This window comes from Hylobates moloch, unplaced genomic scaffold, assembly GCF_009828535.3.
Source record: "Hylobates moloch isolate HMO894 unplaced genomic scaffold, HMol_V3 SCAFFOLD_5, whole genome shotgun sequence".
In the NCBI taxonomy this organism is placed as follows: domain Eukaryota; kingdom Metazoa; phylum Chordata; class Mammalia; order Primates; family Hylobatidae; genus Hylobates; species Hylobates moloch.
Genome location: NW_026652280.1, coordinates 157,701,632 through 157,727,749, shown reverse-complemented (window position 1 = coordinate 157,727,749; position 26,118 = coordinate 157,701,632). Strand labels below are relative to the sequence as shown.

Genomic DNA, 26,118 nt, shown 5'->3' with positions numbered 1-26,118 from the left:
AAAACCTGAACAGTGACTATTTCTCTAAATAGTAGGACATTACAGGTAATTATTATGCTTTTCTGTGTCTCTACACAATTCTTGTGGGACTTTGTTGAGATTGAAAAGAAATGACCTCCTTGCAGCAAGTTCTAACTTTTCCCCAATTAAACAAATATGATGGAAAGAACCTAAACCACCCCTATTGCCTTTAACATTTGTGCTTGCAAGGTGAAACACATAAAAAAGAAAATTTACTTTTATCTCGGTGTTATTCATTATGCAATCATGACTATATCATGATCTTATCATCATTGTAATGATCTTAAGGGATCTTAAGCCCATTTAAAATCTTAAGTGGGCACAATAATTGCATGGTTTCCCATTTCTGTAATCTCTCACACAAATTAATTCACTTTATGATCTCAGCCATCATGAGTATGTTATTATTCCCATTTCTCAGAAGAGACAGGCGAGGCATAGAGGTGCCAAGAGTGAGATGGGGTTCCCCTCCAATACACATGACAAGATCAATTACATTCACTTACCACCAACCGGATATCCTTTATCTCCCCAATTCCCACATTGATTTTCTTCTTCTCATTCACAGGCAGCCGGATGTTTAAAAGGTAAAACTTATGGGCCACAGACCCAATTTCCATGAAAGGAAGGACATCACATTCATAGTAACGGCCCTCATGCTCTGGGGTCTGGAAGAAGAGCAGAGAGTTGGAGGCAGGGTCACTATTTCCAACAGACTGGCTCTGAATTCTGTTGCCCTGGACCCATAACACCAACTGTAAGCAGCTAATGCTTAAAGGTACACTTTGGAGGTACAGAGTAACAAGGCATACTGGAGGCATGGTGTCCACCCAGCTATCCTACCCTAAAAACAAACATCATCAACAACAACAACCAGCCATATTCAAGGTAGAACCAGAAATTTTAGGTAGAAAGTAGAGATACCTTCCTTCTATCTCCTAACACCTTTCTAGGCTGTTTAGTCTTCATTAGAACCTCACATCTTACGAATCTTGTCAGCCAGGGCTACAAGAGTTTTTATCTGCAGCGTGTCATCAGGGACCTCTAAGGCTCTGTCGAACAGTCAGCTGCTTAAACGTTCAGGTGGAAGCTCTTGCTGAATCATTACACTCTCGAACGACGGCTAATTATTCTCCTGATTTTGGCCTGAGGGAGAAGCTAGAAGAAGCTGAGAATATCTTCTTTTTATTCACTTTCCAGGAAAAAAAAAAAAAAAGACACAAGGAGCCCTTGGTATTTCGGGAAGGTCGAAACAGAAGAAAGAAAGATGATAAGATTAGTGGCCAGAGACACCCACTAAGAATTTTCTGCCTCCAGTGCTTCCTAACAGTCCAAGATGGCAGAAGGGAACAGAAATTTTGATGAAATAAGAATTTAGCCCAGTGTCTAGGAAAGCCTCTTGGACTTCGTGCCAAACAATTTAAGAGATACTGCCCGGAGCATGGTGGAGGGAAATTGGACAGTAGGGACACAGCTTTTTTTTGAAAACTAAATTCTGCTCCACCTCACCAGGACTCCCGGCTGTGTACCTGCTGAGGGGTGGGGGCCAGGGGTAAAGATGAGCATGGAGAGGCATGAGCTTCAGCAGGCTGGGACTTTTCCCTGATACAGAAGATGAGAGTCTACCATCAATGTTGGGTTTCTACGTCAGCTTCAATGTTTCCTTGGCACCTCCTGATCAAGTGATAGGGCAGATCTAATTTGTCGTTCCTAAGCCTGAATTTGCAAGACGTTCATAATTTGTCATAAATCTTCAGAGCAAAGATCCACTGAAGAAGTGAGAAGAAAGAAGATAACAAGGGGTCCATAGTCTAAGAGTGTGTAGGAAGGGGCTCTGCCCCTTCTGAGATCTTGGCTGGTGGGGAGGGTTCCTTACTGGACAGTTAGGGCTTAGAATGCAGTAAACAGACCTTTGTACAGAGACAGAGACACACATGGCAAGGTAGAGGTGGGGAGGTGCTTCTGCCTCCTCTTCCCCACCACAGCACACATAACCAATCAGTCGTCAACAGTTTTTATCCCTAAGGTGTGAGCGGCTCTTGTCAGACACACCGGTTGATTAGAGTTGGCATGTGAGATTTTTAAAAATTCTTCTGTAGAAAGAATGCTGCTTTTTCAAACCTTAGCTGCAGGTCGGATGATTCTTCCTATATAGATCATCTTTCTCTCCCCTCCACTCCTTTCTCTCTTATACTTTCAAATCAGGGAGGATGGGGGCTCTGCAGGTACTACTGAAAGTTCACTACAGGCTCTAATTCTCCCTCAGATTAAGCTGCAGTGAGGAGGCTGATTATCCTCTGTGGTAACAGCAAGAGGGTATTTTCTGATTTGTTTCCAGTTAGGGTCTTATTTTATTGATGGAAATGGAGAACTTGAGGGCGGAAGGGAACAAAACCTACTTAGTCTAATTCCATCTGGTGTGTGTCTCTCCCAGGGTCCCGAAAGTAGTAGCAGAATTGGGAGAGGGACATGGGCCCTGCCCAAAGGCAGGCATTGTGCTGTGATAAAGACTCCTGAACTGTAGGCCAGGAGGCTGATTCTAGCCCTGACCATGTTCCTTGCTGGGTACGTTGGGTCACCCTGCCTCATTTGGCCTCAGTTTCCTCCTAAGTCAGAAAGTTAAGTAAGATGATCTCCAGGGTCACTTCTAATCCCCCACGATGGGTCTCTGGGTGCCCCACACTTCCCTGTCACTACTGAGTGAGTAACATGGGCACCCTTAACACAAATTTACCTAAGTTCAAATTAAAAGAGACACATTGGCATCTGGGACACTGGCTCAACCTTCCTGTCTCAGAGACAAATTCGTTGTATCCTGTTAGAGATTTCTCTTCATGCACAAAAGTCCTGCCTCTGCCAGTATTTAGGGCATTTAAGAAGAAAGATTTCTCTCTCGCTCCTTCCTTCCCCCACCCCCAGTTCTCCCCCAACTCCAGCATGAGACTGGCTAATTAGGACAAATTACAGCAGGTGGCAACTTGACTTTTTTTTTTTTAACTTCACAATCCACCAGGGACTCAAAAGCTTTAAAGCAATTTCTCATTTAATCTTGAGACTCAAGACTCAATTTCACTGCAATCAAAAAGCAGGGACTTGATGATTCATTTCCTTCGTACCTTGCAAGGTTTAATATCTTTCTTGCAAGGGATCAACACATCCTAAAGATAATTAAGCATTAAGAAGCAGTTGCAGGCAAACACCCTTCCCACTAGCTACTCAGTGCCCTCCATGTGTATAAATATCCCTTTTCTAAGGATACAATTCTGTATCCGAAAGCCATCTAGCTTAGATGTTCAACTAGTATTTCAAAGATGCAGTCAACTTGCAGAGATAGCTAGAAAGGTTAATTTTCTTGGTTGCATGCAAAGATCGGAAAATGTTAGCTATTCCTCTCTCCTGCTTCCTCTAGTTTCTATCATTCATTTCTACCTACAAATGGCTTTCTCTGGAGGACAGCCCTGTATTTAGCACTCAGCAGAGAGTCTAGGGCAGTGGCTCTCAAACTTCATTGAGTTTAAGGTAATAAACTGAAGGCCTGTTAAAACACAGATTCCTTGCTCCTATACCCTGAGACATTGACTTAATAGGTTCTGGGTGTGCCCTGGGAATCTGCCTTTCCTAAAACCTCTCAGGTGATGCTGCCACTGTTGGTTCTCAGAACACACTTTCTGTAGCTTTGTTCTAGGAAACCTGGGGGAGGGAGACTCCCCTAGTGTTTCACAAAACACTGCAATGGGTACTTAGGTTTACCCATGGGGGGCCTTAGTTTATATGTTTTCTCCTAGTGGCCCATCTGGTTAATATCCGCTTTGACTCTCAAATATGTCCCAGACAAGATGTTAAATTATAAGGTCATCCTGCCTACGTTCATTGTATCTTCTAGTCCAGGGGTGTCCAATCTTTTGGCTTCTCTGGGCCACAATGGAAGGAGGAGAATTGTCTTGAGCCACACATAAAATACACTAACAATAGCTGATGAGCTAAAAAAAAAAAAAAAAATCACAAAAAGATCTTATAATGTTTTAAGAAAGTAATGAATTTGCATTGGGCCACATTCAAAGCCGTCCTGGGCTGCATGCGGCCTGCAGGCAGCAAGTTGGACAAGCTTGATCTAGCCCTTAAAAAGACTCCCAAGGTAGGTACTCTTATCTCATCTTGCAGAAGAAAAACTGCAGCTCAGACAGATGATGTAAGCTTACCTGAGGTCACACCGTCAGTGATAAAACCACCTAATCTTTCTCCTCTTTAGGAAAAAAATGGCTAAAGCTGGGGCAAGGTACGCAGAGGCTTCAACCTCATGTTTTTACAATTTCGCAGGAAATCTTCACAGTAATAGGCAAAAGCAAAGTTAGGAAAGGGCCGTGGCAGGAGAGAAGAGGAAATACAATGCTCTGCAGAACAGGTATGACCAAAGCTGTCCTCGTGCGAAGAAGGGACACACCTATGAAAAGTCAGCACATCTTTCCACATACCTGCGAACCAAATAAAAACTCGGTCAGCTTAGACAGCAAGGGGTCATACCTTGGGAGATGTGAAGGTGCATTTGAGTTTCCGTGGTACTCTCTCATGGGCCATTTCAGTCCACTCAGCAAACGCATCATCACGGTAAGCCAGGGAAACGTCCATGGAGACTTCTGCATTTTCTCCTGCAAGAGAAAGGATGCACGTTTCAGAAATGACTTTCGGAAAGATATTTCAGAAACAGCTCAAAAAATTCTTATAGGCTTTGCCATGGAAACCAACAAGACAAAAGAGAAATATTAATTTCTATCAAACTCCAAACCTGAAGACTTAGAAGTCATACGATGAAAGTCTAGGCCAAATGCTGGGTCCCCTCTCACGTCCACTCTGCCAGAGTCAAGAGTCTCCATTTGAACTCTTCCAGAGACAGGGCCTCACTCCCTCTGAGGGAGCACAAATGGTCAGACCTCATCCTCCCGTAACTTGTACCACGGGTCCTTGGTCTGCCTGTAGAAGCCACATGGAAGGTGATGTCCTTCCTTCTTCCATAAAAAGTGCCTTATGTTCTTGAAAACCATACCACATCTGCCTGCATTCTCTTTCCTCTCTGATAAACATGACCAAGTTTTTCAGCCACCCCTCAGACACGTCCCTCTGGGGCTCTTCTCTGGTCACACTCTGTCTGAAAACATCCTTCTCAAACTTATTCCCGAAAGTTCTCAAATATAGGATTTGCTACTTTTCCAAAAGTCAAAATCCCTTCATATTGTGGATGAAGTTAATGTAAAAGGCAAAGTGTTTTTCCAAAATTAAAGACTTATACACAGATAGGAATAATACATAATTGCACAAATGAATGTTCACACATACTTCCATAACAGTAGGACTGGACCACGAATGAGTTAAACTCACCACAGAACTCATTAAGGAGATGAGATTAATAAAACATTGCACCTATTAATTTTGTCTGTTTTATGCTATGATGAGCAAGCTCAAGAGCAGAGAAGTCTTTTTTTTTTTTTTGAGTATAAAGGTTTAATTTTATTTAAAAAGAAGATCCATTAAATCAACTTCAAGTTTTTAACTCATGGGACTATTTTGCAACATTTCTTTGTAAATATCATTTTGTTAGGTTATTGGCAAAAGAGTTTTAAAGTTCACTTCCCTCCCTTGAACCAGGTCCAGGTCATTTTGCTTTGGGGTAAATTAAAATCAGAATTCTAAAAGTTGAGCAACTTTGTTTTTTTTAATTGACTTAGCTCTAACCCACCACCACATCTTAAGGATGGCATGACTTGATAATGATGGACTTGTGTGAGGTTTTGATTTTTCAATTAAACTTTGTATCACATGAGGTAATTGTCAGCGTTCTTGAGTCTGGTTATGGAATAGGCAGATAGAACCCTGTAGTAACAAGAGTTGGAAATTGGCTAATTGACGACGCACTTGCCTTAAACATCTCAAGTAGAGAACTTTTACATTAGTGAGATGTACTTGAATTTCAGAACTTAACAAATTTTAATTACTTTTTATTGAAAACTGCAGTGAACGCTAAATGTCCACGTTTACAATAAACAAATACAGTAATGGTAACTCACACTAAAACAAAACATAATTCTGATAGCCATTATTTTTCTGCTTGGGACAATTGTAAAGTTTTTCTTTTGTCACAAAAACAGGAATGTATCCAAACAAGGGCTCAAAAGAGGCCATCTTTTCAAACAAAAAGGCAATGATTCACAAAAGACTATGAATAGAACATGTAACTAGTTGATACAAATCTAATAGGATTTGTTAAAATCAGTCACATCTAATACATCTGAAGTGCTCTTGTATAAAATATCACGTGAAGAAAAGAAGACTTTATCAATGTCTAAAAAAGTGGGTTTGTTCATAGACAATCTGACAAGTTACCATAAAAAGTATTTCCTGAGACATAAGGAAATGCAACATTATTCTTCTTGAACCCTTTTAGCTCGACTTTCCACTCAGTAAAACAGCAGAGGATCTGAAATTGAGAAAATGTATTTGAGTACAAACAGCTTGTGAAACTTTTTTTTTTTTTTTTGTATCAGAGGGTTTTACTGAACTTATAACCAACTTTCCCGCTCAGTGTGCAGTTCAGATGTAAGAGACGCTTCTCTGTACAGGAGCCTGTACTGTCTTCAATCCTATGTGTGCAGGTGTCTACCACAAGCAAACAGTTTTCTCCCCATTTTGTAGTAATGTAATTTTCCTATTAGCAAAAAGAGGTCACCAGCCCCTGTAGACTTAAGGGACTCAAGTCACAGGATGGGGATTTCCTCTTAATATTTTTTATTTTGTTGTTTGAACTCTTGATGCAACATTGCAGAGCAGGGTGTTCAGGACCTGCTGTGCCCAAAGGGCTGATAAAGGAAAAAGCTCTATTTATTCTTTGTGATTTGAGGCACAGATGAAAAACTTAACACACAATAACAGAAGTTGGTCGTTAATAAATCACAGGCTAGTCTTTCAGCGCTTCCGTAAGCAGACGACATCTTCGGTTTTCTAGCTCTTGTAGTTTTAACACTGCAACATCAACGATGCATATGTCCAGAATCAGTTACAAAGACCATCCGATTCTTTTTCTCTGAGTTCATCTATTTTTCACTGTCTCTTGGTCCCAAGTGTATCTGAATGATTACCTTCCGGCCTTCTCTGCTATTGCTCGTTGGAGTGCTCTCGATTGTCCCCGTGTTTTGTGGGCTGGTTGGGAGAGGGCACCTGGGAAGGATGTGCCACTGTTGGGAGGTTGTGAGTCACTGGGATGCCTCCAAGGATGATCCCTTCCGTGGCTGCAGGATGTCCTCCTGGAGCCACGCCCACGATGCCTGGAGCCACGCCCACGATGCCTGGAGCCACGCCCATGATGCCTGGAGCCACGCCCACGATGCCTGGAGCCACGCCCACGATGCCTGGAGCCACGCCCACGATGCCTGGCGGATATCTGTACGTGGCACCATTGAGCTCAGGATGAATTGCTTGCTGGTCTATTACTGACCAAGGCGCTGATGTGACAAAGAATTCCTTGTTCACACAGTTTCTTAAGCTTTCTGGGATGCGACCTGTGATGGCTCGGCGGATCTCAGTGGCAGCTGCCTCCCTCATCTCCAGTGACGCCTGCTCGCTGTACCAGGCCCTGTGAGGAGTGCAGATAAGATTCGGTGCATCTTTCAACAGACCCTGAGCAAAGCTAAAGGGCTCCGACTCACGCACGTCAAGGGCTGCCCCTCGTATCCTGCCCTCCTTGAGAGCTCGTGCTAAGGCTTTCTCGTCCACCAGGCCACCACGGGGTGCGTTCACAGGGAATGCCTCATCTGCTTTACGGTAAAGTCATTGATGAGGTGGTGGTTATGTTCGTCGAGATTGCAGTGCAAGGAGGCGCAGTCGCTCCGATACAGCAAATCCTGCAGAGTGTAGACCCTCTGCACGCCCAGGGACCGCTCGATCCCATCCTGCAAGTGGGGGTCATAAAATATGATGCTGAGTCCGAAGGCCTTGGCTCGAACCGCAACCGCCTGCCCCCTGCGATCAAAGCCGATGAGGCCCGGCGTCTCCCCACGGATGCGGGCCGCTCCCGAGGCCACCTCGCGGATCTGCTCCACGCTCTGAACCCGTGTGCCTTCCCGCAGTGCCTGCTACGGCCACGCGTTCCTCCGGTACAGACTGAGGACGTGGCAGGTGGTGGAGTCCGCTGTCCCCTCCACGGCTGCAGACGGGATGTTGCACGCAGCAATTCCCAGCTCGCCGGCAGCCTTGATGTCCACGTTCTCGTAGCCACTGCCTATCCGCACGATCACCCTCAGGGCCTGGAACTTTCCTAGGTCCTCCCTGGTGAGGATGATGGTGTGGTACATGATGGCCCCCACGGCTTCGTTAGAACCTTCTCGTGGATTTCCTGCGTGGACTGCGCGTCACGGAAGGCCACAGTGGCCAGGTCCTTCAGGGTGGGCACGTCCACGGTGCGGGTGCGGGAGTGCAGGGGCCCTTCATGATCTGGGGGCGGATACTTCACGAATTCTGTCCAATCGCTGTCTCTCGACTTTGTGCTTATCCACGAGGGCCATTCTTTATGGAACTTTGCAACTCTCAGATCAAAAGGCAAAGCAGTCCTCTAAGAACTTAGGGGAACTCGCAGGAGTCTGCGTGCATGACGCCGCCAGGAACCCGCTATAAATCTGTCCACAAACTCTATAGTTCACACGGTGGGCTGTCCGTCTTTTTAAGGGAATACAGCTTCATTGGTTCAAAACCATTTAAGGTGATGAAACCCTCGTCCCAGACGGTCGGCGTCCACGGCGAAAGGCGCCCACCCTGGAGGCGGCGGTGGCGGCGGCTCCGGCCCCTCCCACCCCACCCTGCGGCGGTGGCTGCGGCTGTGCGGCCCCCCCTCAGTGCGGCATGGCTCCCGGTTCGGTCCCTCGCTCCTCCGGGCCGCTCCCGAGCCACCTTAAAATGACACACGCACAAAAACTTAATCTCTCCAGCTCCCCACCACTCCCCATCCTCCCTCCGCTACCCCCTCTCCCCACCCTACCCCTCCAGAGAAGTCTTAATGAGGAAAAACAAAAAAAGCACAAATCACATTTCCGAAATGACTGGAGATCCTGCCACCACTAGGCTTATGAAAATGGGCACAATTTTAGGCTCTGGCTATTCAGCCTTGAAGAAGTCTCAGTATCCAGGCACCTGAGTTTGCTCATCTAAGTAATACCCACCTCCTCCAGCGCTGCAACAAGGGTTAAAAGTCAAGTTAGCAAAAGCACTGCATGCTGCCTAGTATGCAGTAGGTGCTTAATAAATGTTTACTAAACCTGAACACATACAAGTCACAAGGGAAACAGGAATAACTGCCCTCTGAAAAGCAGGGCTTTTCTACGGTGGCTTAAAGCTGACATGGCAGCATGGCAGATCCCTGGTTCTCAGAAGAAATCTAGGAAAAGGAAGAGATGATCCACGGAAGAAGGAATTTGAGGCCATTCTGATATAGAGGAAACCCTCGATGAACATCAATACCCACTATTCTATTATTCCTATTTTTATCCTCAGTTAAATATAGTGAATTGGCCACTGTGTTTTCCTCCTGAAATTCCACAAAATAAAGACAAACACAGTAAAAAGAAAAGCAAAAGATATTAAATCACAAGGGGAAAAAACTGTAGACACATGAGCAGACAAGAGATTTCAATTTTTTTTTTTTTTTAAGACAGAGTTTTGCTCTTGTTACCCAGGCTGGAGTGCAATGGCATGATCTCGGCTCACTGCAACCTCTGCCTCCCAGGTTCAAGCGATTCTCCTGCCTCAGCCTCCCAAGTAGCTGGAATTACAGGCGTGCACCACCATGCCTGGCTAATTTTGTATTTTTAGCAGAGTCAGGGTTTCTCCATGTTGGTCAGGCTGGCCTTGAACTCCTGACCTCAGGTGATACGCCTGCCTCAGCCTCCCGAAGTGTTGGGATTACAGGCGTGAGCCACCGTGCCTGGCCTCAAAATTTTTTTAAAAGATAAAAAATACATGAAGTAGGGTTTCCTGGCAGCCACAGCCTACACTCCTATAGAGGGGATATTCTAGAAAAGTGAGCCAATATGTTTGCAGGAACCTGAAGCCACTCAGAATTTGAAAGTACCAGGGGTTGCAGAAGACAGAACAAAGCATGGCACTGACAATGGGGTGACTGGGTCAAAGTCTGCACACAAACTGCTGGACCTCAGTTCTCCCACATCTTCCCATCTGTGCATGATCCAAGGAGAGACTTTGGACTTGAGGACACCAGGGGAATACATAGACCCAGGACTGGAGGTGGAGAAGAACAAGAGTCTGTAGAAGAAACTGTACCACTCCCAGCTTGGCAGAAACAATGCTCAGAGCTGGTATCTCCCCCGGTCAGGGACCAAGCTGGCTACAACTTCTCCCCGCTTAGTAGCCTCAGTGGTCAACGGAAAGAATCAGTCAGAGCTCCCATGGAGCCAAATCTTGGGCAATAAAGTATATCCTACTTCTAACGCCGGGAGTAGGAATTGGGACTTTCAACCGTGTTGAAAAGGGTGCTTGGGGAAACACAAGAGTATAAACATGAAAAGCTGTAAAAAACGTCATCAGCTCACACACAGGTTACAAATTACTCACAGGTTGTTCTCCTTGGAGCTGCAGGGTTCAGTGCAACACCAGCCTTAGACACAGGCAAGAGGGGCCTTTGAAGTTTGGGCCCCACACTTTTAAAGGGTCCCACTCTGTCAACTGTTCCCTTCTTTATAGGACAAGAAGACTCCCAAGTGAAGGGGATATATATACCCAGAGCCTGCAGACCCCCTCACTTCTAGACCGTGCTCCGAGATGTCAGAGTCCAGAACATTCTGCCTAGACAGCTCTGAACTCTTATCTTACTTCCAAGGTCTGTGTGGCCTCTTTCCAGGTCTGGCTTCCCAAGAAGAACGAGACAACCACCTGTATACTCTTGGATGGTTGGGCGGGTGGGAGTGAAAAGGCTGCTATTTGTTGGAAGATACTAACAGAGCTTGAGCTCGGAGGTTAGGGTGTCCATGTACAAGCATGCAAGGCCCCTCTTTTTATGGGATGGAGCCAGAGGTGGGGAGAAAAGGGGTGTAGGGGCCCACACTTCCTGGCCAGTCACATCTTGGCACAGAATTCCAAGTCATCCATGAGTCCTCAATTTGAACCTCGCCATCCTGTTCATTATGCAAGTAACTCATCATCAGAGGATGCAACGTACTTGGCTTAACAGTGTCCTGGCCTGATTTATCACTTCTAAATATTTAGACACAGGATAGGCATGCCTTCATTCATACTGTCTCCCCGAGCCCGACAAATGTTTGTGGTGGGCCTGGTTCAGAGCAGATGCCTCGGAGAGTCAAGGCTGGACAGGATTGCTTCCTTGCCTGGTCCCAGCTTCAAAGTTATTCTAATCTGTTGAGGATCCTCAAAGGAAAAACTATTTTAAAATATGCGGTTTAAAACGAAAATTGCACACAGTATTTTAATGTTCAATTACTCCATATTAAGCTCCTGTGGTTTCTGTGCTTTAAATTACCTCGTTTAATGTTCCCAACAATTCCATGAAGTGGACATGAATATTTTATTTTAATTAATGAGTAAAGATCTTAAGGAACTTGTATAAAGTCATTGAAATTGCCTTAAAATAAAATCACTTTTTTTGTATTGCTTAAAGAACACTGGCTAACTTGTGATAAAAGAAGCCCCTCAAAGCAGTCACACAATATGAATAGGCTAAGTCTTTATAAGAGCAACAGCGCTCCTTCATCAGAGGCTAACACGCACCAGCCTTCTTCAGGCCCCACATCCATCCTGGGAAGAAGATGTTATATAAATTGCCCAAGAATATATGGCTAGTAAACAGCAGAGCTTAAGTCTGGATCCCGTGAGGGCCCCACTGCACTCTACTACCTTTGTTGGTGAAAACAAACAAACACAGTAGAATTCAAAAGAAACTAACAACTGAATCAAGCATACTTGGTCAAAGAGCCACTCAACACAAACTAAATACCTTTCCAGCTTTCTACAGGAGAGAAACAGGCAGTGTTCCCGGGAGGCTGCAAGTATGGCTCATAAGAATGTCTGGAATTATCTAATCTAAGCTTTCTAAAGCCATCTATTATTGGTTGTTGAAATTATAGCATGTTCTGTCGTCTCCTCACGTTATCATCTCCTTACTTCCTGTGCAATCCGAAGCAGAGGTGTTATTCCTGTTTATGAGGTGAAGACGCCATAACGCAGAAAGCCCTACCCTAGAAATACCAGACTCAAGACCCTAGAGCTTCATAGCCAATAGTCTCATAGCATCCTGCCATCTTTTATGATGTACATAAAAAACAGAAACCACAGGGAGGATGGCCTGTTCAAGTGACCTTTACTAGATTCTGACATCACCCCCCACCCCCAGACAGATAGCACATGAGGTAGCACAGGTCAATCTTAGCAGACCTGGTTCCCTACCTGTTGGGATAAGACTTGACGCCTAGAATTTCATGATTATTACACTAGTTACTGCATGAAGAAATGCTCAAGACAGAGCAGAAAGCATGAAGGGTAAGGTATTGTTGCTGACATTTTATTAGGGAAGTGAAACTCTTAAACTTATCCTTAATTCAAAATTATTACCAGGTTTCAGGAACATGGAGCTTCCCACTCCGACTCCCTAATCCAAACCTAGATCACAAAACCCAGAAACAGGAAAGCACCAGACAGACGAACACAGTAAAACTGCAAAGCCGGTTACCTGAATTTTCTCTTCTGCCTCCAATGGACTTGGAAATAAAGTTCAGCATTAATGATGATGTTGCATTAATAAAACACTGGTTTCATGACTCCTGGGATACTGCGTGGGCAATACTTCCCCTCCACCCCTCCGAGATAATGAAGGCGAAGAATCCAATTTGAACTCCCTGGGAGAATGGCAGGAAGGCTAAGCTACATTTGGCACTGGAGAACGTTCCCTATAAAACAAGGACACTGGTTATACCAGTTTCGTGGGGGTACAATTGTAAGGTATCAGCATATGGCATTTATAGATTTGAAATCCATGGTTTTCCATACCTATACTATACCAGCAGCTTTGGTATAGAAGCCCACAGGTCCTATGGGCTAGCCAAGCTTCACATTTCTCAAATAGCTTTGGAGACATATTTTACTTGGGTGGAGAATTCATTCAGAGGAGGAAGGGAAGTGTGGAAAGGCACTGTCATTTGTTACACTTACCATTTCCATCCTGTTATGGGGCAGTTTCCCCTATGCTCCAGGGTTCCATAGGAGCAGACCTCAACTGCAAAGTGTGGTTACAGACAGAAAGATCCATGCCTTTCCATATTGGGAAGCATCAACTAATTGTATCCTTAGGAAGTCTGTCTCTATGCCAGTTATACTGCCCTGCCCTGCTTGAGAAAAGCAAAGCCAATCAGTTTTTCTGCGGGCAAGTGGAAAGTCCCTTCTATAAGGCAGAAATGGTGGGAGGGGGGTGCTAGAAATCGCTAGGGAAGAGGTCTAGTGTCCCCAAGAAATCTAGGGCAGCTGCTTAATGTAAGAATGGTCCCTGGGGTGGGAATGTGGTGAGAAGGAAAAGCAGTGAAAAGGCCACTAGAACCTTAATTGCGGAAGACATCAGAATGCTTCTCACCTAAGCTCTACACCTTCTATATTTGAAACAGGTATTTGCCAGCCAGGATAATACAAAGTGTATAAATTGGGCACCGAATGGATCTGATTTTGAATTCTTTTATGACTTCCCACCTGAACAACCTTGAGTAAGTCTCAGTTCCCACCTCTGCAGTATGGAAACAGCGGGAACTGCTCCCTAAGGCTGTTAACCAATACCAGTTCCCTCTCCATGTAGTCCCAGGGTGGCTGGGTTATATTGTTGACCTATTAACTGGAATAAAAGCAGAAAAAGGAGAGGACAAGATATATTAGAGGAAATCAAGAATGATTGTATGGTTTTCAAAAGCTTTTAGGTTCCTAGAGACACTTTGACTTTCCTGGGCCTTTGCCCTGGGAAAAAAATTAAAGAGGTTTCAATGCTCATGTGCATTCCCACATTACATAGGGGAGCTGCCAGTCACCAGAGTTTGTTTGGGTAACCTCAGAAAGAGGCCGCAGAGACAAATCTCCTCCCAGCCTCTGGCAGACATATAATCTCGAGTTATTTATGCCAGCATTCCTTCCCCAATAAAAAACTCTCTGACCTGGCTTGAATTTTTCTTGACGCTTTCAATTAAGGAAATAACAAAACAAACCCTGTCCTATACATGGTTAGGTCTGGCAAAAATGGACTCAGCTAATTATAAATTTGGCCCTAGCTGTTTTCTTAAGATGCCCTACAGGCCTGGGTGTGAGTGGTTATAAAAATGAATGAGTACAACTATTTTGCAAACCAGCCTAACAGTTTAGTTCACATTGCTTCTCTTGTCTTTCCTCATCAAACCAAGCATTTGAATTGCAGAGAATTATCTTCTACATGTAAGAAAACATATTTCTAAGCATTGCAAAACTGGTTCCTTGCTGTATTCTGATGCATTATCATCTGGTTGAAGTCAAATATCTGTCTATGGAACGTGACGAGGACAAGGGAGAACGGTGCTCACCTTAGGTTCTCTTCAAAGTGACATGCAGTTAGAAAACATCCACTTACCCCTATTGCAGCCAAGGCTACTAGTGCTGAAATGCTATACCACTGAAAAAGTAAGTGGAGACAACAATTTTTGTTAAGAAATGAATCTGAAGTACCACAGAATACAGAAAAAAACCATATCTATGTTCACCAGGTCAGAGTAGTTCTTTCCTCATCTAACTCAACACGTTCACCCTGAAGGATTTCATCTGCTCCTGGGATGCACGTCACCCTTTCCAGTCCAGATTTCCCTCTTGATATTTGAATTTGCATGTTCACTTTTCACCAGTCTCTCCTCTTTCATGGTTTAGAAACTCAATATGACACTTATGACACTTATTCTCCATGGTGCTTCTCCTGACTACTTATCCCCATCTCCCTCCCTACCCATCTCCTATTTAGGCTGCGTTCCTGAAAGCCAGGGACTGACTCAGTCTTGTTCACAGTTATATCACTCATGTCTTTGCACAATAGATATTCATTAAATATTTACCAAATTAATGATTATCATCCTTCTTTCTCCAAATAACTCTTACAAACCTAAATTTCCTGTCACTCTAACATCAAACAAGTGGTTTGCTCTATTTTGGTGACATTCATACTTTCTTTCTCCATCACCTGCGTTTTTACTTCTACTCCCCCAAAACCCCTGCACACACACCCCTGAAATCTCTGGTGCTAGATGAACCATCCAACTCTATTTTTGTTTCCACCAAATATTTTTGAGCACCTACTGGTTTCCTTGCACAAGACTGGACGTAAACCCTAAAACTATAAATACCCTAGAAGAAAACCTAGGCAATACCATTCAGGACACAGGCATGGGCAAAGACTTCATGACTAAAACACCAAAAGCAATGGCAACAAAAGCCAAAATTGACAAATGGGATCTAATTAAACTAAACAGCTTCTGCACAGCAAAAGAAACTATCATCAGAGTAAACAGGCAACCTACAGAATGGGAGAAAATATTTGCAGTCTATCCATCTGGCAAAGGGCTAATATCCAGAATCTACAAGGAACTCAAACAAATTTACAAGAAAAAAAACAAACAACCCCATCAAAAAGTGGGTGAAGGATATGAACAGACACTTCTCAAAAGAAGACTCTAATGCAGCCAACAAACATGTGAAAAAAAGCTCATCATCACTGGTCATCAGAGAAATGCAAATCAAAACCACAATGAGATACCATCTCACGCCAGTTAGAATGGCCATCATTAAAAAGTCAGGAAACAACTGGTGCTGGAGAGGATGTGGAGAAATAGGAACACTTTTACACTGTTGGTGGGAGTGTAAATTAGTTCAACCATTGTGGAAGACAGTGTGGCAATTCCTCAAGGATCTAGAACCAGAAATACCATTTGAACCAGCAATCCCATTACTGGGTATGTACCCAAAGGACTATAAATCATGCTGCTATAAAGACACATGCACACGTATGTTTATTGCGGCACTATTCACAATAGCAAAGACTTGGAACCAACCCAAATGTCCAGCAATGATAGACTGGATTAAGAAAATGTGCCACATATACACCATGGAATACTATGCAGCCATAAAAAATGATGAGTTCATGTCTTTGCAGGGACATGGATGAAGCTGGAAACCATCATTCTCAGCAAACTAACACAGGAACCGAAAACCAAACATCACATGTTCTCACTCATAAGTGAGAGTTGAACAATGAGAACAGATGGACACAGGGAGGGGAATATCACACACCAGGGCCTGTCGGGGGATGGGGGGATGGGGGAGAGATAGTATTAGGAGAAATACCCAATGTAGATGACGGGCTGATGGGTACAGCAAACCACCATGGCACGTGTATACCTATGTAACAAACCTACACATTCTGCACATGTATCTCAGAATTTAAAGTATAATTAAAAAAAACAAACTCAGAGAAGCTCCAAATCCTATATATAAATAAATACAAATCTGATATAGAAATAGGTTTTGGAACTATATACATGTATATAAACATAAAAATGTATGTTTATATGTGTCTATAAAGAGTGAAACAATTAAACTTCTTCTATAAAAAAAAAAAGAGTAGGGATAAAAAGGCATATAAGGCAAAGTCACTGCCCTCAAATTGTTTACAGTAAAGTGGGGAAGGCAAGTATATACATAGATAAGTATAATTCCATGCAGTTTGTACTGCATTAGAAGTATATATGAAGTATACAGTCAGCACAAAAAGATCAAGAGTTCTGAGTATGAGTAGAAGGTCAAGAATCGTAGCACAGAAGACGCAATCTTCTGGCTTACCCTATTGAGAAGAGGTGATATTTACCAATGAATTGCAGAATACGAGTTCACTAGGCAGCAAGATAGGAGAAGGCATTACAGGCAGAGGAAGCCCCACTTATAAATAGTCACGGCCGGGCACGGTGGCTCACGCCTGTAATCCCAGCACTTTGGGAGGCCGAGGCGGGTGGATCACGAGGTCAGGAGATCGAGACCATCCTGGCTAACACGGTGAAACCCTGTCTCTACTAAAAATACAAAAAATTAGCCGGGCGTGGTGGCGGGCGCCTGTAGTCTCAGCTACTCGGGAGGCTGAGGCAGGAGAATGGCGTGAACCCGGGAGGCGGAGCTTGCAGGGAGCCGAGATTGCGCCACTGCACTCCAGCCTGGGCAAAAGAGTGAGATTCTGTCTCAAAAAAAAAAAAAAAAAAGTCACATAAGCACAAAATAACAGGGTGCAGTCAGGGGAAGCAACTGTATCAATATGTCAGGGAATGTGAGAGGGAGTGGAGGGAACAGGGAAGGCTAGAGAACAGGAAGGGTCTGATGACAAAGGGAAGAAGCTTGCCCTGAGTGCTGCAGCATTTTGATTAGAGGACGATAAAGCAAAGGAGGAGATTCTGACAGCTGTGTGGAAGACGGACTGGGATGTGAGGGCAGGTAGACAAAGAGACATCCTAAGGAAACTTTGGCCCACTGCTAACACAGTTCTCAGTGTGCTTAAGACGATTTAACCTTGTAGAAAATACTGCCAGGAGGATATTTTCTAAGGAATTTGTTTACCAAAGAATCTGAATTCAATAATGAACCGATCTTTCGCTAACGAAGCTAGAGAACGCAGAGCCATCTAAGTAGGCAAGAGTTAAAACGCTGGAAAGCAAATGTGGCAACAGCACTTTCCTATTTGACCATAATCAACATTAATGTGGAAAGAAAACAAACCTGACAGCCAAGGGAGGAAAACACACAGTGGGTTTCTTTGCTTTCTCTCCAGGACACTGTCAGTACACAGAGCATTTAGAATAGCTGATTTGATTGTTGTGAAAATCTACCTGCGTGCTGCTCTCTCTCTCTCTCTCTCTCTCTCTCTGAATGCAATTAGAGAAGAGAGCTTCATTCACACTGTGTCTAAAAATAGATGATGGCAGAGTTCACAGACTGACAGCTGCATTCTCATAGAGTAACCAGGAAAGGAAAGGGATGGCTAATTTAACTTAACAACTTCCAAAACAAACAGTGCAGAGGGAGTCCAGGATAAAGAGAAAACACACAGGTCAGTTCTTCAAAGAGCTGGAAGAGGGATGGGGTCGCTCCATGGCAGTTTATTAGTCCTCCCAAAATCCTGACGAAACCAGCTAAGTATTTTGCCCAGATCTACCCCCTTCAGACAAGAACTCTGGCAGATGAACCGCTACAGAGATTCAGGCAGTATCAGGCAGCAGGGCCAGGACTTTCCCTGCTGACTTCTTCATACATCCCCTGGACACAAGTAAGCTAAGAGTCACGACGTTTTTCTAGGCAAGATAAATAAATGAGTTTTTTTTCCCCCTTCACCATATCTAAATTACACTCTGCCTAGCCTGGGGCATTTAAAAAAAAGTTATCCAGGAAATAAACATGCATCATTAAGGGGCAGAAACCAGGTGTCTAAAAGAAGCAAACCATTTCTTTCCCTCCCCTCAGTCCTAAAATGTTTTCCGTTTTCCTCCTCAGTCTGCCTTGCCCAAGGAAGGGATTATGGTTGGGCTTCAAAAGAAACAAGGGAATAATGCCTGTGGACGGGTAGCAGATTCTCTCTGCAGCTCTCCCACAGCTCCACGTTGGCTCTCAGCGCTGCTGCCAGCCAGCTAAATGCCAGATCACGACACCCCAACATTCCCTCACCGCATACCTCCATCGCCCTGGTGACTAAGCTGTTTCAACAGCTGTGTTATTGCTGGAATCAGGCCAGTGTTATTCACACGGAGTATTTGTTTCATACGGCTTATGTGGGGAATTACTGCGCTCAGCTTTGGGGTTCTATCTGAAGATAAGGTCCTTCCCTTGATCAATCAGCCAGGACATTCCTGGAGTTGGGCTCCAGGAGACAATGGGACGATATTCTACTGCCACCCGGGGTTCCAGAGAATGGACAGATTCATCATACTCTAAAGAAGGTGGATGAAGCATATGTGTGTGTGAGAGAATGGGAAGCATAATGGGAAACCATGGCCCTTGGTGGAGCTGTGGAAGATCTCTGCTGCTCCTCCCTCAACAAAAGCCACCCACAACACAAGAGTGTTAAGCTGGACTCCCTTTCTGCTCTTCTTCTCCAGCCATCGCCCTCAGCCTTTCCCTTAAAATCATTGCTCTTTCCTTTCGGGTCCCGCTAGCACTGTTGCGTGGGTCTCTACATGCGTCACTCCTTTCGGGTCACGCTAGCACTGTTGCGTGGGTCTCTACATGCATCACTCCACCACCTGCCCCTGAATGCCGTCTCCTCCCTCGGTCCTTGACTTCTCCTATCTCATCAAATGATTTATGACCACTGATGTTCCTATCACGTAGGAAGCAAGTTGGGCCTGTTGGTCTGGTGACCTCCTCCACTACCCCACATCCTCTTCTGAGTGTGAGTAAGACGGGCTGCGTTACTAACTGCTGAGTTAATCAACCCAAACTCCCTTATATGGAGGGACAACTGGGAAAAGGAAAAGGCATCACATCCATGAGCCTTATGTCCTGTGGGTGGGACTAATTTCTATTTCTAGCTCATTCTGGGCTGAATCTCCATCAAAGAGGCCTACTGGCCTGTTCTCCCTCCAAAGTTCTTCTCACCAAGAGCAACCGGGCACCATTTTCTGATGCTGAAAAGATCTCAGAAACGTGTTTTCTTAAAAATGAAGTATTTTTAAAAGAAATAAAACAAGGATTCCTAAGAGCTCACAATTTTTACTGCCTACTATGTGTAGACATTTTCACCCATGCAGATGCCAGCCAGATAGAAACCATCAGAGGCAATTTCGAAGTGAGGAAACTGAGGCCCATGGCTGTGCTACCAATGTGAGAGGGAGGCAAAATGAGAACCCAGGTTTGCCTGACTCAGCAGCCTAAGTACTTTCCCCTTATGTCTCTCAGTCATGGGGTAGGAAAGTTAGGACACCCGCTTCTTGCTCTAAAAAGGCCACTATTTAGCATTACAATTTGAGTAAGTCACTTTACGTAATGTATTATTTCATGAAATACTACAGCTGGATCATAGGCTTACTAAGATCCTTTCTAGTTCTAATATTTCATGAATGTAGAAATCTAAAACACCTCCAGCTGTTTACTGCCTTCTATACTTAAGGCAGCGAGGCCAAAACAAAGAACTATAAAACCATTCCTGTCCTCGGGGCACTTATAATGGAGTTTGAGTGACAAAGGATAACAACTTGAGTTTGACTAATGGAAGAGTTAAACAATTAACAAATACAAAAATACCAGAGAACCAGACTGCAGGGCAGTGCTTGAGAAGTCACACCGCATACCAGCATAACTATACAAGGAGAAAAGTAGATTTCAACAAAGGTAACACCCCTAACCCCGAAAATACATTTGTGCCGCCAGCAGAAAGAGAAGAAGAGACAGAAAGCGCTTGCAGGAAAAGCCAGCTACTAGAAGGGATCTCGTCTGTCTCACAGGAAAGCTTTGTTTCTGACAAGTTTCATAAAGGAAAAAGTAGGCTAGAACAAGCTTTTTTATTTCCAACCCACCTTTTCTTCGTTCCCGTGAATGAGGAGGGGATACAAATGAGAGCGGGCAGCCAGGGACAAAAATAATATGGCTGGTGGTTCCTGACCTCTTGGATTCCTGCCAACAGAGAAGCCTGAGAGGCAACATTTAATTGTGGAAAAACCAGCCTGGCTCTCCTCTTATCTTTTTCCTCTGTGACTTAAACCCACAATTACTGGCAACCCCTAGATTCCGAGTCACCCAGCTGGTGGTGGCAGCAATGGCTGTGTCTGTAGCTGAAAAGCAAAAGGGAGTCAGATTTTACCTGCCTCCGAAGCCAGCCCTGTGAGCACAGCCCTAACCCAGCTTGACGACTTCTCCCATTAAAAGGTTCACAGATGCCCTCCTGTTGGGAAAACCACCAAGTGAGGAGTCCAGATGGGAAAAAAAGAAACACGATTTTCAGCCACTGTATAATTCAAAGGACAAGCTAGGAGTCTCAAACCCTGAATTCCACATTTTATTTCAGCACTAGAGACGTGATGTTCAATTCCTTAAGGATCAAATTGCTTAGCTGGTCATCAAGGCAGCTCACCTACCAGCCCCTCTGTCTTTCAGCAGCTCATCTTTTTTCTCTAATATGGACACTTTTCTACAGCCCAACAAATGGGCTTACCGTCCTTTGCACATATGTTATTTCAGAGCATTTCATGATAGAAAAATATGGTCTTAGTCCTCACTTTCTCACCTTGAAATCACTTTGGAGAAGTCACTGAACTTCCATAATTTCATACTTGTTTAAATTTAAAACTTGTTCTCCAGTAATAGCCTCACAGAGAACAGCAGAGATTTAACCTTGAACATCTAGCATTGAGCCTGCATAAGAGATGCATAATCAACGTTTCCTTCTCTATACCTGAGGCCTTTGCCGAGTTACCTTCATCCAAAACAATGTTCCCATTGCTAACTCTTGTCCTGATCCTTCCTTACCACTCTTCTGCTCCAAGATCTTGTCTCCCATACACCTCTGCTCCCATCTTAATATCTTCCATTTCGAAATATTTTAATTTACATGGTGCTATGTTTATAGTCAAATATAATTAAATCATGCCTGTGGGCACATTCTCCTAAGGATGCTAAGAATTTCCCACATCTTCTATGTTAGGACTTTCGCCAATTGCTTCAGTGCTGATCAGCATGCATTTTGGTACTCATGGGGCGTACCCTCATCGGGATTCATATACCTCTGAATTCCATGGGTGAGCTTCAGGGCTTCCATTGAAATATGAACACTAAATGTGCAAATGGGGTCTATGCATATATGTCTCCCAAGGTTAAAGTCCTTGACCTGAAGTTAATAACCACTGTCCGGAAGTAATGAAAGGCCTGTGGCTAACATCCACGGGGTCCTTGTTCTGAACACTCAGCCCTGCCACCTATGTTTCTGGGCTTCTATGCTCTCTCTGGAACACAATTCCTCCTTTCAAGTCCAAGAATAATAACTACTCACTCTTATTTATTTATTTAGAGACAATCTCAACCAGGCAGGAGTGCAGTGGCACAACCTTCTGGGCCCAAGCAGTCCTCCTACCCCAGCCTCCCAAGTAGCTGGGACTACAGGGGCACACCACCACATCCTGATAATTTTTGTACTTTTTGTAGAGACAGGGTTTCACCATGTTGCTCTGGCTGGTCTCGAACCCCTGGGCTCAAGCGATCTGCCCGCGTGGGCCTCCCAAAGTGCTGGGATTAGAGGTGTGAGCCACTGCGCCCAGCCAACTATTCAGTTACATTGAGCATTTACTATATGTATCCAGCACTTACTATGTAAAAGCCTCACATACACTATTCTAGTTTAATCCTTACAACAACCCTATAAAGGTAGTACTACTATTCTTTCTATTATATAAGTGAGGAAAATGAAGTACAAGGAAGTTTCAAAAACTTCCTTGCCAAGGGTCGCATAATTTATAAGCAGCAGGCCAAACACTCATAATTTATGATTCAGCCCAAACACTCTGGCTTGAAAGTACTTAACCCAGTGCTGGAGTTGTCTCTCCAAGCTCTTTCACTTTCCAGAAAAAAATAAGACTGCCCTTGGACTGTTTCTTTGCCTTCGCATTGTAAGTGATCACAGATTCCCACATCTTTAAAACCCCACCTTTGACTCAATCAAACATTGCCTTTTCCGTGAGTTAATCATTTCCGCTTCTATGTTTATGGACTCCTTTGGGTACTTAATGCACTGAACACGCTGGTGTAATTTTTTAATTCTCTCTCCATGAACTAGACTGTGAGCCCCTAATTATTTTGAGTGCACATGGAATATTTACTGTGCCTGGAATTGTGCTAAGGACATAACAATGAACAACACAGGGTCCCTGCCTTTAAATAATTCACTCTCAGGCCAGGAGTGGTGGCTTATGCCTGTCATCCCAGCACTTTGGGACTTTGGGAGGCCGAGGTGGGCAGATCACAAGGTCAGGAGTTTGAGACCAGCCTGACTAACATCGTAAAACCCCGTCTCTACTAAAAATACAAAATTAGCTGGGCGTGGTGGCACAAGCCTGTAATCCCAGCTACTCAGGAGGCTGAGACAGGAGAATCGCTTGAACCTGGGAGGCGGAGTTTGCAGTGAGCCAAGATCACGCCAGTGCACTCCAGCCTAAGCAACAGATCGAGACTACATTTCAAAAAAAAAAAGAGAAAACTAAACAAAAGAGGGTTATGATGGTTTCTGAAATTGTATTATGAAGAATAAAGACTTATCTTTATTTCTTAAATCCTGAGCAAAATGCTAGCATGTAGTACAAGTCCCAATAATGCCTATCGAATGAATGAATGAAACTGGGAAAGGGTTTTCAGATGCTGAACTGCTAAACTGAAAGATGTACCATCCCGTCATGAAACTCTTTGAGGTTATTTATACACTGACTCACCTAAAAACTGCTTCCTGTGTTGGTGTCTATGATACATTTTTTAATGTCAGACTAAAAATACACTTCCAGTACACCAACCCTGTCTGCCTACCTAAGGAGTAGAAATGAACACAAGGTCGCATGTAACAAAATAAAAGGAAATTCACTCATTTCAACACTAAGCTCACCCTCTAACAAGAGTGTGTGTCTTCACTGAGCACTATCTTCTAGAACGGTTTTCACTTGAGGGTCTCTGAAGTCATCTATTTACAAAACCAAAGGGATACCAATGAGATTTTTCATAAAGCCAGAGAATCTTAAGTGAGTCATGGACTCTCAACTTCAGAGAGTTAGAGTAGATGGGACCTTAGGGGTCATCTAGTATAATTTCCCACTCAGAACAGGAAGCACTCCATAGCCCTATCAATAGACTCATGGTGGGATCAAGGCACTGGAGTCCTAACATCATGTACACTCATAGCCTCTCGACTTCCCAGCTGGGAGACTGGCAAATCACGTAAACTCTGTCATCCTCAGTGTCCTCACTCTGCCAGATATAATTGTTCAGATGATCAGATGAAATAAACGTTGTCTTAATCGGCAAACATTTGTTTGCAAGTAACAGGACTTCACCCCCACTAACTTAAGCAGAAATCCGCTGGAGGGATACAGGAGTGCTTTAGGAAAATCAAGGGCAGAAAATGCTGAGAAGCTGGAGGGTCTGAAACCAGGAATAGAAAGCTGTCAGGAGGAAAGTCAACTCTTACAGTCTATTGTAATTATCCTAATAGTCTTCATCTCCATTTTCCTCTTTGCATGTGGTCTTCCCACTCTGCCAGCCAACAATCACGGCTTCTCTGTGCACGTGTAGAATGATGACTGCCCAGGTGGCTCTCATGGCTTTTCAGTGTAAGTGCTAATAAAGGTAGATCTCGAATTACTGAAATGCAATTTCTTATAAGAGAGAATTTGATTGCTTCCCCTTTGGCCAAGGGACCACTGCTAGTCTGATCAGTTATGGCCTGGGGACTGATCATATGGCCAGTTGCCCATTCAGTAGAGGTGGTGGAACATGCTGAGGGAGGGGGAAGTTAAGACCAAGTTCGGGCCAAGCAAATGACTGGCAACAAAGACAAGCAACAGCATCTCTTGTGCGATGGTACTTTGCAAAGAAAGCACTGCCCCATGCCAGCTATCACTGTGGCCATCCTTATGACCCTCACTGACCATCTTCTGCTTGACCACTACCAGTAACAGGCTGCTCACTACTGGTAGAGGCAACCTTTTCATCGGCAAACAACTTCAGCTATTAGAACTCTTTTCCATGTGACAGCAACTTAAGATACTAAACTGAAATATTTGTAATCTTCTCCCAAGCCTTACCTTTAATGAAGGCATAATCTTGCTTGTTAGGTCAAGCCTGGGCTTTTCTTTCTAGTCAAAATATGAATAATGGGCAAAGCAAGATGTTGAGGAAAAGCTGAGTGTTGGGAGGGAAACCGAGGCAGGGCTTGCATAATGTCCTCGGGAATGTGTCTAGACTTGCTGGCTCCTTACTTCTAGCCCTCCTAGGCTCCTAGGCTCCTATTCCCATTATCTCAAGTAGCAGAACATGTTCCATATAAATGCTAAACCATCACAGCTGTAGATCATGCGCCTGCTCTTTTGACCTCCACATTTTCACCACCTGTTTCTTTGCTGGATTACCAATAAATAGCGTGGGCTCCCAGAGCTCGGGGCCTTCGCAGCCTCCGTACACTAGTGATGGCCCCCTGGTGTCCCAACTTTCTCTCTCAAACTGTCTTTTTCTCAATCCTTTGACTCTGCTGGACTTTGTCACCCCCACAACCTGGTGTTGGGTCTGATCACCCCAACACAAGAGAGAGAGATTCACTATGCAATTATTTTAGCAAACAACCTAGACCAGAACAACAAAGCCAGAACCTCTTCTTCCTCTAAAGAATTACTACTATCTCTCCTAACACCATTACTAATAACTCACTAAAGCAAAAGAGCATCTGGAACTGCTTCTAGCATCAGTGTGTAGACAATAGGTAGGGCTGGGGAAAATGGTTTCCATGTAGAGTCCCTAGCACTTTTGCAAGCAGAATTCTGCCTTGCTCTCATTTAACTTCCTTTTGCTTAGAAAAATATAATCCAGAAAATAATCTTAACTTCATTTTTTTAAGTTAACCAAGACAAACGTGTGAATTCCCCATAAAAGAACCTCACAATAGCTGTGTTATGACCAGCTGGCATTTAAATACTGAAAGACCCAAAGTTAGAAGAGGAGGTGAAAACAAAAAAATACCTTCTATATGTTGGGTGTACCATTATGGGATGTGCTGCTTCTGGCTTCTCTGCTCTTCACATTAGTCAATGATGTCACCAGGTTTTTATTTTAGTAATCAGGATACACTTGTATGGACGCAAAGAGAATATCCTCATTTATATTCTAAGCTCAGAGCAGGAAATGAGACACGCGGGTGATCTGCAGCTGTGGCACTATAAACAGGGCCAGCCTACCACCTAGGCTGCACTTCATTCCCTGAAATACTGATTGGGAGATTTTAAAAAATTGAAAATATCATCATTTTAGAAAGACCAGTGCATCTTC

General features: G+C 44.0%; 1 protein-coding gene and 1 pseudogene across 2 annotated transcripts in view; both read right to left on the bottom strand.

Annotated features, from left to right (window-relative positions):
• Positions 1–26,118, bottom strand: part of WLS (Wnt ligand secretion mediator) — a 129,718-nt gene that overhangs the window by 54,925 nt on the left and 48,675 nt on the right. For both annotated transcript variants that reach the window (XM_032155640.2, XM_032155639.2), the window contains exons 3-4: positions 4,543–4,667; positions 528–689 (exon numbers count right to left, since the gene is read on the bottom strand). In XM_032155640.2, coding sequence (XP_032011531.1) covers positions 528–689; positions 4,543–4,667 — 287 coding nt within the window. The remainder of the gene's footprint in view (positions 1–527; positions 690–4,542; positions 4,668–26,118) is intronic.
• On the bottom strand, positions 7,165–8,570 carry LOC116469914 (C-terminal-binding protein 2-like; annotated as a pseudogene).